Genomic DNA, 19,491 nt, shown 5'->3' on the forward strand with positions numbered 1-19,491 from the left:
CTGAGACGTGGTTTGCCATACATGTGGCAAAAAAGTGAGGTGTTGTGGGCATACTTGCCAACCTTGAGAATTAGGGAGACATTCAAAAGGGCTGTTGGGGGGGTGATAAATACATTTTGCAGTGTTTATTTATCGGATAAAATTCTTAAATGTCACCGTTATTACTGGCCGGCCCGGAAACAGCGAGGGAAAATTCAGAGGCTGCTTCCACCTGAGGACCTGGCCTTCGCGGTCTAAAGAAAGCCGGGTAGTACGTAGAGCTGGGCGATAGAACGATAACGATATGTATCGCGATATAACTTTTTCTCGATAGAAAAATTAAACTATCGCGATAGACCTTGCCGCTCTTGTCCTCTTAATAAAAAAATAAAAATAAAAAAAAGAACGGCCAATCCTAATTAAGTAGCGCAGAGCCGAACCAATCACAGCCGCAGCATTACGTCACGTGACTTGTTACGTACAGCACAAGTGCCAAGCTGCACATGTGTACTGTATTTGTTTGGGAAGCAGCCAGCCACCGTACCGCCCGGGTAATGGAGGAAATGAGTGTGCCGACTAGAAAAATCAACCGAGCGTGACCGAAGGTTACCGAAGAGAAAACAGATGATGGTTCCAACGCCGGAGAGATTGTCGAACGGAAGAGCCATAGAAGTTCCGTAGTGTGAAGGTATTTCGGCTATTTCAAGTCTGACAAAAAACAGAGTAGCGTGCACTGTAAATTGTGCTGAAAGCAAGTCTGGAAATACAATAAACTGGTGCATGTGCTACGTCCACACGTACCCGGGTATTTTTGAAAATGCAGATTTTGCTATGCGTTTGCACCTTTTGTCCACACGTAAACGGCGTTTTTGGTCACTGAAAACGAAGATTTTTAAAAACTCCGGCCAGGGTGGATATTTTTGAAAACTCCGTTTTTGCATTTACGTGTGGACTAGAAAAACGGAGAAAACGCAGCGTCAAAGGTGTGCGCATTTTTTGACGTCACACTGTGCGCCACGTTATTGTTTCGGTGAAATGAATTTCTACAATACTGTTAATTCTACTCTCTGCAGTGTTTAAATGCTTACATATACACACAGTTACTGTCCCTCCACACATACGACTCGGTTCTGCTTCTATGCCCCAGCTTTGTTTACTTTTTCCCACCGAGGCTTCTAGACTTCTGATTGGCCAACATTTCTGCACGGTTAGGAATCGAGCGCCACCTGCTGCTTTGGCATGTTCATAGCAGCGTTTTCCTTCATTTCCCCCTTTATGTGTGGACGGGATTATTTTTTAAAACGAAAACGGAAAATCTCTGTTTTCAAAAATACCCGTGTACGTGTGGACGTAGCCTCAGTCTCTGACTGGAAGCGCTAATTCGTCATTCGGCTTTTGTCAGACTAAAGTAACTGTTAAAACTGTTTGAAAAGCTAAGCTATACAACAAGGAGAGATTGAGAATTTCCTTTTAGTTCTCAGTTTATTTGATATTGACAAAAGTTAGTCAGTTTTGTCTGTTCTTCTGTAAAACAAACTAAGATTTATTTTTAGAATTAATATTTTGTTTCTAAGTGGAATTGACAATTTAGTAGTCTGTTTCGTTTGTTCTATTTTGAAACTTAAACGCTTTAGCGGCTGCCTTTTGTGTAGTTTGCAATATTTGCCTTTATTTATCTGAAAAAGTTTCATGTTCCTTAAGTACATCTACCCTGTTGAACTTATTATGGGAAATAAATATTTAAATAAAAACAAGCTGCTGATTATTTCACATTTTACTTGTGAGCAACAGCACATTTAAATCTTACAAATATAGTTATTTGGCTTATATCGTGATAGATATCGTGATCGCCTGAAATGAAAAAAACATATCGTGATATGAAAAAATCTTATATTGCCCAGCTCTAGTAGTACGTCATGAGCTCCCTCGGTGGAATGAAACTCTGTCGTCTGCTCCTTGCTATCTAAAATATAACCGGGTGCTGGCGTAAACTCTAGACCGTCTCACACTTCTTTTTAATCAGTTATTCAGCTGTGTGAAAAACCCGGAGGAACCCTCCCGAGGGATTAATAAAGTTAAATTTAATTTAATCTAATAACTTTAATCTCAGCCAAACCGATTTACTCACGAACAAATAAAACACTGAAAAAGCCAAACAATAAAATTTTTAAGTTATCAAAGTGACTTCTATATCATGTTTAACCCGAGTAGCGAAAGACCGCGGGGGTTTGAAAACGATGTGTCGATCGTCTCAGATATTTGAAGTTTACACAGCTACATTCTCACCTGAAAATATGTTTAAAATAAAATAAAGTTTTTTTGCAACCCAGAAAGAGAAATAAGAGTCATATTAAAACTAAGTAGCTGCCGTCATTGTTGTAAACTGGAATTGGCTGGGCCACGCTATGAATTCTGCGATATGGTTTTTCAATTTTGTTGTCTGGGTGGAAAATCGGGAGAAATCCGGGAGATTTTCGGGAGGGGCACTGAAATTCGGGATTCTCCCGGAAAAATCGGCAGGGTTGGCATGTATGGTTGTGGCAACATCACTAACCTTGTCAAACACCTCAGAGTAAATCATATCACAGAATATGACGAGCGTATGTTGAGGCGAAATGAAGAGAAGGACAGGGACAGGTGCTGCTAGGGCGAGACAGACGTCTCTCACGGAGTCCTTTAGTGCTGCAGGCAGGCAGGTGTTCAAATAGCGCACAACTTCAGGTTTTTTTATTTCTATATGATGAACTCTGCATTATTAAGTGATAAGAACAAGTAATCTGATGTCCTGTAATCATTATGATGCTATAATTTGAGATACAATAAATAAAATAAGTTTTTGTACAAAGTATCGGTATCGGATCACCACCCTGAATATTACTTGGTATTGGATCGGAAAGGAAATCACTGGTATCGCACATCACTAGTGTTTAGCTGTGAAATCTAAAACTAGCTTAGCTGATGGTGCCTTTATTGAAGCATAATTTTTTAGTATTAAATTAATTAACATTTGAAGGCTTTATTTTAGAACAGGGGTGTCAAACTCAAATACACAGTGGGCCAAAATTCAAAACTGGAACAAGGTTGCGGGCTAACATTAATATTTACTGGAAAAAAAAAAATATATATCTTCCTCCAGATTTAAGAATGAATCTCTTCTTATGGACTCAAACAAGTTTTGCTGAAAAACTGAATATGGAACAATTAAAGCTTAATACTAAACAATATATATATTAGCTGTATAATACCAGTAGTGTCACGATCTGAGGAGGTAGACCGTGCGGTGGTGTGTGTGGTGGACCCAGGTGCGAACACACGAGAGTAGACTGGAGTAAACTTAACTGAAAGCGAGCCTTTATTGTGGCCGGTGACAAGGAGTGCAGATAAGGCAGAAACGCAGTGACAAACTAAATTATGACTAAACTGGGAAAGTAAAACTAGGAAAAACTATGAAGACACAGGAAACCATAACTATGAATACTAAGACTGGCTGTGACAACATGGAGGGTGGGAACACAGATGACGCGACACAGACTACATGAAACACAGAGACTAAATACACATCAGGGATGATCAGGGGAAGTGGCCACACATGGGAGCACAGCTGACACACATGAACCTAACGACAGGACAGGAGAGGTGAAACTAAATACACTGACATTGAATACAGACTTTCAAAGTAAAACAGGAAACATGGAGATTAGACATGACATGAACTAACATAACCACGCAGACATGACGCATGAACCAGGGAGACTTAGTACAGGGGGAGATGACTTAAACAACTAAGGAACAAGACTATACAGCAATCTAGAAATTAACTAGGTGAGCTAAACTAGGGCACAAATGAATACAAAAGATACATATAAGAACTCAAACACTGGGTCACAGACCCAGCCCATGACAAGTAGGCCAGCTCTAATAATTTAGCATTGGCTTCGCGGGCCAAATGTAATTAAGCGGAGTTTGACACCTATGTTTTAGAAGAACAAGAACAAAAGTTATTTAGTTTAAAAACATAAAAGTTTTTTTTCTTTATTATAAAACTGTGGAAAAGTCTTTAACCAACACTCATTCATTTATATTTTCTTACATTTCCAACCTGTCTTGAGCGATAGTTTTCCAAGATTTTCCAAGACGTCTTTCAAAGCTTTCTTTGGACACCGGCATGTTTCAGAGCAGTATCTGACAGTCATGTCCTTAAGAACTCCTTCAAAGACCTGATGACTGTCAATAATCCATTCTCAAAAGGTAACAGAGAAAATTACACAAGAACTGGTCCAGAAATTAGTGGCCAACGAGTCACAGTGGAATAAAAAAAAAAATAAAAAAATTGATTGGAACTAGAAAGTGCATTTTCTGAAGAAACTGCAGTGTGAATGCTGAAATCTGAAGGTATGCACTGAAATGAATTAATTGCTGAATTTTAAGTTAAAAATGTTGAATGAGATGGAAAAAAAATTTTCATCTGAAAACAAAAGTGCAGAACTGTTGAAAGTTGAATAGTTAGAAAGTAGGTACCTTAAAGTACCTTAAGTAGTACCTTAAAGTTTTTTTAAGGTACAGTAGAAAAGCATATAAAGATGATCACATCTTTATATGCTTTTCTACTGTACCTTAAAAAAAAAAAAAAACCTGACTAATAACAAAAGAATACATCTGAATGCATATTGAAATATTCTTTTTATCACTACAAAAGTGGGATTATTCATTTTAAGTGTCTAAACTCAAGAATCTTACATTCTTGAAAGAAAAACCAGAACATCTTGACGTCTACTCTGATCTGCTGGGTGTGTAGATCAGTGACTTCTTGTCAGGCAGGAAGTCAGTAAAATAAGGCTCAAGCGATGGACAGCAGCCTCTTGCCAGAGAACAGTGTGAAAAACAGTCTGTGTGGGGTCATCAACATCTTCTTAGCAGCGATCATGGCACAATGCAGTCTGCTTTTACTAAACTAATTCACTGAAACACAAACAAACACTCTGAAGAGTGATGACTTGGAAACCAATACAGACTCAAGATGCTTCTAATAACAGTAAAAACAAGGAACTTCGCTCAAAACAGGAATGCAATCACAGTAAAAACTTTTATTCTCCTCCTCATCTTTCTCCATTTTCTTCAGTTGGAATTTACTAATTTAGTGTTGCCCCCTCAAATCATTTGAAGTAAATGTAAATACATTTTTTAATTAAATTAAATAAGACTCTCCAAGTTTGCAAAGCATTTAAAACATTCAGGATTAACAAACCCCCACAAAACACTGAACTAATTAACTGATTTTTTTTTCTTCAACCTATTTAATTTTCATCTTTAACTAATTACTTAAAGATAAACAAAAGATTAAAAAAATACATTAGATAAATAACTAAATAAATAGAAATGCTGGGAAAATAATAAAGGACGTTACTCCTCTGGCATCAGAATGTCTGTTACGGTGCCGTGTTCGTAATTTAGCAGGATCACTGAAGGGAGGATGTCTGGGAACACCTTTAGCCATACAGCAGATGACACTATGTGGAATGTCATCCGAGTCTAGGACCTCTTGGTCTTGGCCAATGGTTCTGTAACCTCTTGGTTTAATCTCATGGATCCCACTTCCAGGCTGTAGATAATAAAAAAAAAAAAGAAGAAAAAGAACTTCATGGCCAGTTTAAGACCAGTACTAAAAGCATGAAGACACTGCATAAAGTAATTTACCGACCTTAACCACAGTAAATGCTGATGTGTGAAGTGCAAAGCCATATGAGTGCGAGTTGTTTCCTTTCAAATGAGTGATCTCTACAGGTGATCCAATATTGCCCCCGTTCCCTTTCAGTTTTTTTTCAAGGGTTCCATCTAAATGTGACAGAGAAGGACAATTATTTTAAAAAAAATGGACACAAATCTGCATATTGCAGCAGATAACCGTGTCCCATTTTAACTTGTATATAGTTAAAATTTCGCTCTCCATGCTTTAAATCTCAAAAGAACTATCCTCTTTCTGTTGTCATACTCTGATTTTCATTTATATGATTTTTGTTTTGAAAGTGCCCTAAAATTGGTGTGTTAGCTTTAACTTGGAACAGTAAAAACAAAACGTATAAAACCTTAAGCTACATCTAAATGTGTTAGTAGTAAATTAATGTGGGGAAACTTACTGTTATGGCAAATGCAGATGGACCCAGGGAGCAGAACGCACGGAGGCAGAGTTGCTGTGAAGACAGTTTATTTACAGCGATGGGGAGGTATTAACAAGGACAAAGTATATACAACAGCGTATGAATGGGGACGCAGAGCCAGGATGTGCAGGTGACGGAAACACACACAAGTAATGCACTCGATCTAAAAAAAGGAAGAGGGACGTGAGAATTAGGAGGGTCTTGCCCGATAACCGAGAAAAGCTTAAAGTAAACTTTACAGAGAGTTGGAGAGCTTACTTGGTACTGTTTATTGCCAAAACCTCCAGACAGAAAACAAACCAGACGAGGCGAAATCCTAGGGAGGAAACAAAACTCCTTACAGTCACCAGAAATAATCCAACGGCTCCAGCAGGCAGGGGCAGAATTACAGACTCTCCAAAAACTTCTGTCACGTAGCTCCTAAAGAACACTTCAGAAGAATGCATCTGATGAGTAACAGGTGTGCCAGGTTCAATGACTTACTGCCCCGCCTACCTATACTAAAAGGGAGGCACCCAAAAACACATACAGACAAAAACACCACATAACCAGAACCCAACTCCTAACACTTACAGCTGTTACCCATCCCTTCACTGTCACATACATCATCTGTGACTGGCTGATGTTGGTTAGTGAGATCGAGGTGGTAGGTGGCTCCAGAAGCAGCCTTGCTTCGTCCTCCAGCTGCTGACTGACCTGGATGGGCACACTGACTTACACTGCCGTGTCCTTACTGGAAAGCATTGTTCTTGTGCTTCCAAATGTGGTCATTCTAAAATTTCTAATTGTATATGTTTTACCCTCTTTAATTTGGGAGGCCAAGCTTTCAAATATAACAAATCTGAACACATTTGTCCCGTCACATACTGCCACACTTGTATTATTGTGGACAGCTTTGGGCCTTGCACTTCCATCAGAGAAATGCCAGCCAGTGACTTTAGGGGTTTCTTTAAGATACACCACTTTCACCGTTAGGGGTGGCAGCCTCTTGTATGGCTCACTGGTATTGCGATGAGGTTTTGATGAAGCCATTCTGAAATTACACACACAAACACACCCGCACACAGAGAGAGAGTTTTACGAGACACGATAATGTCCATTCGATTAAATAGGACAAACACAAAAACCTGATGTTTTATATATTTCCCTTGAGCCTGTGAATTAAAAATAATCTTGATGTTTGTGTAGGCCCTCGGTCATCTTATGCATGTTAGTGTTAAAAACGTGAAAGAAGGGAAGGTCTTGATAGGTTAAAGAAGTCCAATCATATTCTTTTAAGCTCTTAAGACGTCTTTCTTGATATCACACACTCCGTGCAGTAGGAGGTGCCACATATTTTTAACTCTGAATTCATGCATGCCAGGAACAGAGTAAGTGCTGCAGCTTCGGATCCCACGGAGTCACGGGGAGCTCATAACATGGCACGGGGCAACTGAGAGAAAATTGTAAACCCGAACATGCATGTAAGACTTATACGTTTTTCAATGCTCTCTGTGTTAATAACTTGTAATGTAAACGTCACAGTTAATTAGCCAAGAGTGTACAAAGAGCACATGAATGCAAGAGTGTAAAACTGTGTGGCTAGCGGTCAGTGTACCTGCTACGGTGCTGCAAAGATGTGAAATTCGCACAGGTGCTTATGGCTTAGTTAACATAAGCAGAGCCCTTATAATTAAGAAGTATGTCACATTGTGTTATTTGTATGCTAAGAATATCTGTTAAAAGGCATATAGCCTTCTGTAGTCTACATCACCGTTTTATGTTCTGGTCTTTGCATACATCACGATAACTGAAAAAAAATGAAAAGGAAAAAAGTGGCTAATGTTTAAAAAAAAAAAACAGTAAAAAGTTCTAAGGTAGAACTGCACAGGCTTCAGTTCATAGGTACAAGAGGGTGATATCTCAATCCCTTCATAAGAATCTTGGAGCCTCTTAATCATGTCACTGAGGAGTGAGAATTTCACCATCACTGCTGTACCACGATTACGTGACCATAGTGGTAGAGGAAGACCACTGGGTGTTCTGGAGTGTGGATCAAAGAAACCATATTTGCCTGAATTGGATCTGAACACTGCGATACACAATCCACTCATAATCAGTAAGGCATACTGCACATCTGACAACAGGCAGCTCAGTCCTGCTTCTAAGATCAGAAATGTATCTACTGTTTCCTCTGGAGGTTCTTCATATGTCCCATACCGGGAAGGCTGTGTCATGTCAACATGATATATAGACCTGCGATCATCAACTTTGTCTGGAAGCTCATCGGTTGCCAAATGAATATTTTTTGGAAATCTTTTCTTGGCCTCTTTGTACATCATATCACCTTTATCCAAGACCAGATTAAGGTCAGCCGTAGTCAAGTTTTCATTCGCATGAATCAAAGCAAGAAATATGAGTGAGTTGCATATGCACTGACTGTTTCTAGAGTCTTCATATTTAGGATGAGCCTGGCTGCACAGACATGTGTTACAGAGGGCTGGTTTTCAAGGTTCACTGTTTCTGCCTATTCCTCTGCGGGGCAACCTGCATATGGCCAATAAAGCATTCATTCATTCATTCATTCATTTACAGCATCAGCATAAGATACCTGTTGTACATGTGCAGGAACATGTTGACCTGCCTGTTTGACACCATCAGCATTGGTCTTTGCAGACACACTGTCTTCTCTGAGGAAAATCACACTCAGCTTGTTCACATGTTGGTACACTGTGAAACTCATGGAAATTCTTCCAGCGAGCGTTATACTTCTGCAAGCCTTAGCATTGCTGCTAGAGTTAACACTGCAGCTAGCGCTAGCAGCGCTAGCTCTCTTGCTGTTAAAAGTGAGCCACACTGGCAATAACAAAGCTCATTTGTTACTTTTGTCTCACTGAACACCAATAACTATCACAGGAATACTCTTCTTGGCAGGTAACAACTGCTAAGACATTATAGCTAGCGTTAGCATTGTTGCTAGCATTAGCGTTGTTGCTAATGTTAGCACTGTTACTAACATTGCTAACGTTAGCACTGCTGCTAACAATAAATTTTATAAACCTAAGTCATAGAAACGTCATTCTTTTTTAATCTTTCTTTTTTCTTTTAACTTTGCTGAACTTTAAAAGGACTTGTCATGTGAGTTTAAATGTCAGACATGTATTTTTACCAACACAAAAATAAAACAGTCCAGCACTGAGTGTATTGTACTTACCACAGCAGAGAGCAAAGCGGAATGAGGACTCAGTGATGGGTTAAAAACAGATGAGGCGTCCGGGTGGTGCTTGGAAATTTGAGAGTCAGTTTGAATACCAATCAATAATGGCATCTGTGAGTATTTATGGTCGTGTCCAAATTCATGGGCTGAAGAACAATACTGTGAATGCTTTTCAAGCATTCAAACTAATTATGAATGCAGAAAAGTAATATCAGGTTTTGGATCCACCATGCATTACCATCTGCAAAGTGTCTGATTGGCAGTGGCACCGCTAATTCAGTAAAATTGTACCTGGATAAAAAACACACAACAGAACACAAGAGTCATGGATTGGACTCCCCAGAGCACAGACCTCAACTCTTGTGTATTGTATTTTCATGTATGTTTGCACCTTTTACCCAACAACATATAAATAAATGAGGGGTCACATGAAGACTTTTTCACAGTACTTTATATATGCGCATTAAGGAAAAACTCTTTATGCGTTACACTGTGGTAATAAATAGTTGTTGTTTTTTTTTTTTTTCCATTTGCACCATCCTCCATCTGTAACCAGGTGTTCCACCTCTGGAAAAGCAGACTCGTGAAATAAGTGACCTTGTCTCATATGGCCAACATCATCAGGACTGTGCCATAGAGGTCCACTAATGCACATTAATCCTCCAACACAATGACCCCAATCCCTTAAATCTGTCAACAGGGAGCTGATGCTCCAGATTACAGATCGAGCTGTAATGATACTAAGGAACTCCTGTCTCGTTTGAAAATTCACACACAATTTATGATTTACAAATTTCATTATATGCAGTAGTAATGGCTGCTGTGCGTCTGGATCTCAGTGGATTACCGTACTGCCAGTATAAAGTGGCTGGGATTATACTTTATAATGCTGTTTTCCAACCGCTCCTTTTTCAGCAAAATCTTGTATGAAGAGTATGAGTAACTGAAATCCTCTCTCAAAACTGTGATAAAGCCAAACATTTCACGCTGACATCATCTAAATGGCATTTAGTTTATATGTAGGAGACTGAGATTGGATGAATCTGACAGCAAAAAGGTTTCCAAAAAGCCACAGCATTTCAGTGGAAAAGCACGGTGAGACATATTTTGTTATTGTTGTCACACAAACTGTGCAGCTTTTATATCTTAATCAGTTCTGTGTCTGAACTTTTGAGTTCGGAATTCTGCCCTGTTTGATACAGAAGGTCCACAATCAAAGATGCTCAGCTATGATCCAGCACAGAGACAGCTTTAAATCACCGCTTATCTCTGTTTGTTTACTTTTTCTACTGTTGCTGGACAGATAAATCGACTGGAAAGGAGAGACGGGTTGTGCACATACAAAAACGCTGGGCCTGTAGGTAGAGAATTTGGGAGAAAGTTATTAAAATTGCTTTTATCAACACTCTAAATCCACCCGATGCTGTTGTGCAGCAGAGAGTGACAATGTGCGCTGACATATCCAAAGCTGCCAATTCCTGAGGTGCGTGGCATCAGATTATCTGGGCTTCTTTAAGCTGGTGAGGTTGTTTATGCATCACAGTTACAGAATGCAATTTTAAAAAGGTGTAGCTGTGGTCACCTCAGAGACACAGGAAGGGGGGCTGGAGAAAAAGAGACAAATGAGCCATGAGATATAATATGCAAGCCTGAACCATTGATAAAATACCTGGAATTCTTTGGGGACACAGTCAGGCTACACAGAATGAGAATCAGTTTTTTTCTGCTGAGTTTTTTCATCCTCTCAGTGTACAAGTCATTTTATACAGCAGGACAAAATCCTGGCAGGCACAACAAATACATTGCTGTCAGAGTGACATTTCCATGATAAAATCAACCTTAAATGACATTCAGCTGTGATTAAACAAAATCAAATCCCACGGATTCCTACTAAAGCTTTAGCCTGTAATCCAAACCATTCACTGTACTTTCCTATGAATCGCTTTACTATTTAAAAAAACAAAAACAGTAGCTGAATTAAATCCATTTTCAATTATAAAAAGAACCAATCTATTTTCTCTTTATTGATAGAATCTTGCAGGAAATACACATCACATTTTGGATTTAAAAAAGCAGGATGTCACAGAGAAAAAAAGGCATTTTATTTTCATTCACACATGAAAAATCTTACAGTCGAATGAATATGTGCACTGTGAGAACAGACCAAGATTACACGTTTTTTACAATTTGTAGAAGCAGGCTCCCAGGAGAAGCCCGAAGCCCAAGGTATCTCTGTTAAAAAAAAAAAAAAAATCAGGAACAATGTCCATCTCAAACTCTGCAAAGACTATTTGCATAGCCTGCATTTGATTTGAATAAATATCTGGCGGAGACTGTAGTGACAGATTGCTCAAAATAACTTGATAAATGTTGCATATTCTCTGACAAATTGCACAGAGTCCTCAGGTATTCTCTAGAGGAGTCCTACAAAAAGTACAAAAGGCTGGAAAAGAATAGAATTACTAACAAGAAACAGTCCCTCCTGTACTGGTTTTTACCCTGAACTGAGCAATATCTGGAGCTGTTTCTGCAGGAGCAACAGAACTGTTGAAATGTAAGAGGAGATGAAAATGCAGTTGTCTTGAATTTGAAATGTGGAAATAAGTAACGTAGCATAGAGAGTGTTTGTTAATATTTACAGAAATAAATCGGAGCCTATAGATTTCTTTTATCAGAGGATAAAACATGCAAATTTCTTTTAATCTTACTAATAAACATCACTTCATTTTCATGTGCACAGGTTTGCACATTATATAGAAAATGTCATTCACGTAATCACATATACATCCTTTTCCCTTTTTTTTTAATAAAGAAAAATTAAAGACTTTGTTTTCCTTTTATACATCCTTTACACATACACACACCTAAACAAACTCACAGGGGTTCTCCTAGAGGTTTCACTACAGGCCATGGCATGTCAGGCAAAGGTGTTTGAGGTTCAGCGGGGGCCTGCTGTTGCTTTTGCTTCTGCTGGTTGGCCCAGTCTAACTCAACACCGTTATTCTTTAGCGCAGCCAAGTGCTTGATGTCCAGCGTGGTGAAGGTGGTGAACTGGACCTGGTTTCTCTTACTGGTGGGGGAATGAAGAGGTTCACTGCGGTGTGGCCTCACCAGTAGGGTAGCTGAACGATTTGCCATGGGGTCAATTGCCTTTCCTTGAAACTGCTGGTGCTGAGAGCTGTTCCTGCTTCGTCCTAAGGTTGCAGTTCTTTCTGGGACAGCCGCAGCGCTCACTGTAGGCAGATTGCCTTCCAGGCTGCGATGACCCATAGAATCTATCGAGTGGCGGGACTGCAGAGGGCAATGAGGCTCACGTTTTAGTGTGGACACTTGAGCCGGGGCACCTGAGGCAGGAGCACTGTGATTGCTGTTCCCAAGCCAAACCCAGTCGTGTTTGTGATCCTTTGTGTCTCCACTGGGGGCTGTGCCTGCCTGTATGGGGGTCTTTTGTTTCCTGAAACAGAGACTATAAGAAGCACAATTGAGCAGAAAAGCCAAGATGGCAACACAGGAGACCCCCACCAAGGCATACATGCCAATTTCCATGTCAGTCATAGCTTTGAATGTCCTAATGAGGTCACTCTCAATTACTTTGGGAGTTTTAGATTTAGGAGGCTCCTTTTCGGGTCTAACTTCTACCTTAGGAGTATCATTCTCAGGAGAGGCATCGGGGTTGTCAAGCATGTTTCCATAACTTACCCCAGGCCCTTCCTCTTTACGGACAACACCCACTGTTGCTGTGGGTTTGGCAGTGCTAAGTTGTGTATTTAAGTTTAATTCCTTTATTCTTGTAGGTGAAGCTGCAGTAGAAACAGTATAGGTGGAACCTTTTGGCGCTTTGGTTGCCTTTCCGATCCAGACAAGATGGGCCTGTGGATTTCTAGTTGAAAATGTCGTTGGAGTGGTAGTTTTTACCAGAATAGACTCTTGCTGATCAGATATGTTGGCCCTGTTGAGCTGTTTATCCATCTCTGTGGCAGCAGTACTTGTTTTGCCCATCTCTTTTGATGCACTGCCATTTAAATCCTTACTTCTGTCAGTGCTTCCTTTCCCTTCTCTTGCTACACTTTTGCTACTACTCTGTAAGTTGATCTTGAGAAGCCCCGAGCCCACTGCCAGCTTGCTCTTCCTTTTAGATTTTTGGCATTCCTCACAGATCCTCAGCTCCACTCTCACTGGCGCCCCCTGGCCTTCACCTTCACCCTCTGCTACTACAAATGCTGACTGTGGAGTGCGGCGTATTGTGGCCACCCGCTCATCTGGGGTAGAAACAGTCAGAGAGTAGATACTGCGGTCAAACAGGTCCAGTGGAGCAACTGCCCCATCGCTGAAAGAAACCCAGCAGCTGACCAATGCTTCCTATGAAAGAAAGAAAAAAGGTTATATGTAGAAAATCAGGTCAGAATACCAGTGGTACATCAATACCTCCCTTGGGCTATAGTCTCATTATTGTTAATAACATTAAACTGCCTATGCCAATCCCTTTAAAGTATATAATATCAATGTTAATCTCTTCATAGTAAATGCCAGTAAGTAGTTTATCTAAAGTTATCCACTCTGGTTGAATTGCATTTCATACCATAAAGATATTATGAGAGTCTTATAAACGTCCTTCAAAAAGAAACCCAAAAAAGAAAAATTAATTAACATGGGTCACATTAAGAACAGAATTGGCCAGTCAAATTACATTAATGCACAGTGACCTATTTCCTGTAGCTAATGTGAGTTACTGACTCGCCAAAGACCTAACCTATATTTTGGATTTGAATACATTATAAATGGCCCTAAGCAAAACATTAACACCCCGCCATCACAGACACAATTGGCTGGTCATGGGCACTGGCATGGTTCTAATAGTTTGTTATTGACGGGGCAGATCAGCAACAGTCACTGTGTACTGGAGGTAAAGTGAGTTGTCGTTCCAGCAGCTATGGACCGCCTAATTGCTGCCCCATGCCTGCGACAGGGAGCTGGTTTAAAATGGGCAGGCTGCCATGGCTAAATGTGTGAGTGAGCTTTTAAAATGATCATCTATGCACCCTGTCTGCCTTTCCCGCTCTTTCACACAGCATGGTGGTTGGAGATGATGGTCGAGGCTGTGAACACAAAGAACTCCTATTCAAAGAGGCGAGGAGAAAACACAAATATTATTAAACCCCTGAGGTCACTGGTATGGGAATCTGCTCTGCTGCGGCAGTACTTTTAATTCAAGTTCTTTCTGTAGGAGGCCATTATATCTGTGTTGCAGGATGAATATTTAGGATATGTTAATAACGTACTACTTTATTATGGCAAGTTCAAGTGTAATTTTAAGGGCTGTCTCAAAAGGTTTTCAATGAGAAACATGTTTTTATGTTGCTTATACTACCTCTGCTCCTTGTGTGCAGGAACAGCTGAACCCTAACTGGAAAAACCCTTAAATGAATGCTGAACAGTGCATTTATGACTCAAGGCATTTCTCTTCTTGCACTTTTATTTGCAATCCTTGAAATTCAGACTGCGATTAAAGAAGCTGAAAACCTTCATGATATATGAGAAAGCCAACCTGCAATGCTCTCACACTGGGATGTTTCAGACTATAACAAACCATAAAGGCTTTTCTTCTTCTTCTGCTTTTGGCTTCTCCCTTTAGGTGTCACCATAGTAAATCATCTACCTCTGCCTCTGTCCTAAGCCCCAATCTCAACCCTATTAAACATTTGCGGATTACACTTAAAACCGAGGTCTGTGCCAATTCTGCCAGGAAGGACGGTCAAATATCCAGACAGAATTATGCCAGAAGCTTTTTAATGGCTACCAAAAGCATGCAGTTGAGGTGTAACCTGCTGAGAGGCATCTTACCAATTATTAGTAGAGGTATAAGTATATATTTGAGCCTGTATGTGTACTTTTAGCCATGTGTGGATTAGAGAAAATCTAAAATAACATCAAATTTGTGCACTTAATTCTTGTTTTTTTTTAAAGTCACTAAAGACGTGCTGTTTAATCATTCCATCCTGGAAAAAAGTTCAAATAAAACATCAAAACCAAAACCACCATGGCATACATTCCCATAATCAGTATATGTAAATTTCTGAAAACAACTGTATAACACACAAATGACATGTAGTGTATGAGGACTTGTTTTCAAATGAAAAAGTGGAACTTTTTTTCTTTAGTTAGACTTTTTAAATCTGCTAAGAGTACAACAAACAATGTTGGACTACAGAGACAAGACTGTGAATGCAATGATGTTATTTATGCTCTTGCTTTATTATGCATGCATCTGAATAACTGTTTCCAGGCTGGTGTCACTAATAAAAGGAGGGAATTTGTCAGTGGAGCTTGGTGATGAATGCCAGGAGGCTACTTGTTAAATGTCTACACCTCCACAGAACAACGACAGAAAGATGTTTTATGACAAAGGCTTACAAAGTTAAGAAAAAGAAGGAAAAAAGACAGACTGTGCACTCTCACAATCAACATTTAAACACACAAAATCTGCAAATTCTGAGTTCCCGTGATCTTAGCTAAGCTGTCTTATGATATCCTGCCTATGGGGACAAGTCTGATAGACACTTCCACAGCAGCAGATCAGAATTTTCAAAGATGCAATTTTAAAGAAAAGTTCATATCAGGGATTCTCAACTTGTTTTTTTTTTTCTAGGGGCACTCTTGCACACTCTTGCACAATGATATGAGGCTGATCATAATAAAAAATATTATTCATCAGATAAAACTGAAAACGGCAGCATAAAGGCCCTCGCTCATCTTTGATTGAAAGGATGGATGGATGGATGGATGGAAACACAAATGGAAAAACAACTGCCACATACACATAATCAGATGGATAGATGGATGGATGTTTTGGTATAAAGTGGTGTTGAGGGACTTCTTCAAATAACATGAGTGTATTTTCTATCAGTTATCAGTTCAATTTTAGAATACATTTCATGCCCACTTGGTAGATCTACTAATCCTGTTCATAAAAAAATGTGATTGAGTATCATATGATCAAGCAGTTATTCTGTTTTCCCAGTGAAATGTTTGCAGTGAGGCTAAAAATGAATAACTCTCAAATTAACATGCATGAAAAATTCTATTTTCATGCTTGTTAAGTATCATCATGAACAAATGAGATGTGCTTTAAACTGGCATGCTTTTGTGTGAAACAATTTTCCAGCTGCTCACCTGTTTGCGCTGCACGATCGTCTCCTTAGTGGTTGCCGTGGCAACAATAGCCCTGTTGCTCCCTGGACTGAGCTGCAGGGACAGAGAGAGCCCAGACACCAACTGCACTCCGAGCTGTGTCACACTCACTTTATCATCCACCACCCTGATGCTCGTCTCAGCCAGGACCGCTGACGTCAGAGGGGACAGCACCTGCAACAAGTTCATCCTTCTTCCAGCTAAAGATGGATATTGCACAATGCTCACACCACACTCACACAAACACAGTAAATGACTCACCTGTACAGTGGTAGTGCCCACAGCCCTTCCTTGCAGCAGCACCCCATCCTGCACCCTAGCTACATCCGGATCTGCTATGTTTAGAGAATAGCGTACAAGGTTGGTGACATCTATCTGCCAATCAAAACAAACAGGAAAAAAAGGTTAAGCACTGTGTGGCAAAAGGTCAGGTGACTTTTAATCATAGCACAAGCATATAAAGAAAACCTATCATCCTCTTCTTTTGAAATGTGACATGTATAATTACTATGACTTCCCTATACTTACAAAGCATGACACTGAAGAATGGGCATGTCAAGCCTTATAAAACCTGCTGACAAGTGAGCTTTATTTGGAAATGTTAAAATGCTTGTACCTGCCAATCAGAACCCAGAAAGTATTCAACTGTTTTTTCCCCAGTTAACGGGTCTGGCAGTGCCTCAGTGTCAGGCTGGGCTACAAAGGGTGTGAGCACCCTTACAGTAGAGTGCTGATACTGTAGCATGCAACCCCTGCCTTTCCTCATCTCCTCCTCTTCTTCACTGTCCCATGTAGACCTGACACACACAAAAAGCATAGGGACACAATGAGCTACACGTTTCTTGCAGACAGGTGGCTATAGAAGTATATTGCCTGTTTTAATATGTTTAAATATATACAGTAGTAGACACTTAGCACAGGTTATCAGAATGACTGCAAGCCTTATAAATATATATGTGTTGCAGTTAAGAGTGGAGAAATTATACCAACAAAGTCAGACTTGCTATCTCTACCTGCTTGCAGTGGTGTACATACAACTGACACAAAAAAAATAATTTATTTATTCTTTAACAATAAGGACTGGTGAGCTGAAGGAAAACCGAAGACCAGCAGTGAAGCTGTTGCTATTATAGAGGCACAATGCATGCTGAGTGACCTTTTCCGCTAAATGAATTGAAGTGAAATTAAACAGGATCCCACGGCTGAGTGGTTTGTTTATGGGTGATAGAGGTTAAGCTGTGAACCATCCTCAAACCCCTCAGCAATGATCATATAATTATCATACACGCAGCTGGTCTGCCACACACTGCACCACAGGTGTGCTGGAGGGTTGGAGAATATGTTTTTACACTGCAGGCGCAAAGTTCCTGTCAAGAGCTACAGTCCCAATAAACATCATTATTATATAGCCTAAGGTGAGAGCTTAACGTGATGGAAATGCTGCTTAAATCAGCGTGACTCAACATCAGACAGCAAAGTTACTTTAAATCTAGTTCGTGAAAATGATCAGCATCTTGCTGGCCTTCCATATGCAGGGAATGAACAGGACTTATTTTTTGCTCCATAAGATACTTGTACTAGTTCTGTTCAGAACTTTTGAGCCACCCCTCATTTCTTTATATTTTGCTACCAAGGAGTCAGACTTTTTTGTACTTTTTAAAAGTGGTCATGAGAAATATTTCTCCGGGCTTTCTGGAAGTCTTTCAGAGTTTTTTGGACATTGGCTGCTTTTTCACTTCTCTATCCAGTTCTTGCACTTCATAATACTGACCTATGAATCATTCACCCAGGGATGAACCAGGGTTGCGTCTGCACATAAAAACTAAAGCTTAGTAAAGAAATTGTTTGAAATTGTGTCCTTAGGCACTTTGTTACTAGTTCCCTATCACAAAATACATTATTTGTTCCCATTTATTTTGTTTAGTCTAAAAAATGTCAAAGATAACACAGTTTAATAGGCATTAAAATAATATTTTTGCACCAAACAGGTGATTCCCAAAGAACTATAAACCAAAAGTTGGCATATCACAAGGTGGGTGTGCAATGGACAAGTGTAGAACAGAAGAATAAGTGACATCCGTAAAAAAAAAACAACAAAAAAAAAACACTACCTACAAGAAATAAACAGTATCTGAAAATCACATCCACCAAAGACCTGAAACAAGGCCTGAGAAATGCATCTGGCCCTTCAGCAGATCCATCTACTATTTACTGAGTCTTTCAATCTTTCATGAAGCCATTCTCAAAGGAAACAGAGAGAAAAGGCTGAATAAACTTTATTTATACAGCACCTTTCACAGGTCAAAAACTACAAAGTGCTTTACAAAGTGCTTTACAATAAAAACAGGCATAAGAAACACAGAAGATAAAAACATAAAACAGAATATATATATAACATCATACAACCTAAAACAAGTTAAAAGCCAGTCTGATTAAATGAGTTTTCAGCTGCTTCTTAAAAAAATCAGCAGAATCAAGACAACACAAACAGAGGGAGGGAATTCCGCAATCAGGGACCCACAACTCTAAAGGATTTATCCCCTCTGGTCTTAAAATGAGTTTGTGGGATTGTTAACAGCCTTAGACTGAAAGATCTCAGACTGCGAGAAGAGGTGTAGGATTCTAGAAAGTCAGAAATATAGGCTGGGACTTGACCACGCAGGGCTCTCTGGTACAGAAAACGGCAGCGTTCTGTACCAACTGGAGACGGTCAAGATCCTCTTATTCAAACATTTGAAAAGGCTGTTACACTAATCAAGAAGAGATGAAATAAAGGCATGAATAATCATCTCTAACTCAGCTTTTGACACAAGAGTTTGAAGTTTAGAAATATTTCTAAAAAAAAAACAAAACAAAAAAAAAAAACAGTTTCTCATTAATCCACCAGTGGTTTAAAAATGTGTGGCAACAGAGAGTGACAAATCCAAATCTGGACATTTTTGGTTACAATGGTTGTCAGTATGTACAGAGGAG

The 19,491-nt window shown here is 39.6% G+C and overlaps 1 protein-coding gene across 1 annotated transcript in view; it reads right to left on the reverse strand.

Annotated features, from left to right (window-relative positions):
* Positions 1-11,500: 11,500 nt before the first annotated feature.
* Positions 11,501-19,491, reverse strand: part of LOC308392571 (transmembrane protein 132D-like) — a 37,578-nt gene continuing 29,587 nt past the window's right edge. The window contains exons 7-10 of the mRNA XM_080875652.1: positions 17,135-17,315; positions 16,780-16,893; positions 16,501-16,692; positions 11,501-13,689 (exon numbers count right to left, since the gene is read on the reverse strand). Coding sequence (XP_080731778.1) covers positions 12,205-13,689; positions 16,501-16,692; positions 16,780-16,893; positions 17,135-17,315 — 1,972 coding nt within the window. The 3' untranslated portion in view covers positions 11,501-12,204. The remainder of the gene's footprint in view (positions 13,690-16,500; positions 16,693-16,779; positions 16,894-17,134; positions 17,316-19,491) is intronic.

The sequence above is a fragment of the Rhamphochromis sp. 'chilingali' genome, assembly GCF_963969265.1.
Source record: "Rhamphochromis sp. 'chilingali' genome assembly, chromosome: 2".
Lineage (NCBI taxonomy): Eukaryota > Metazoa > Chordata > Actinopteri > Cichliformes > Cichlidae > Rhamphochromis > Rhamphochromis sp. 'chilingali'.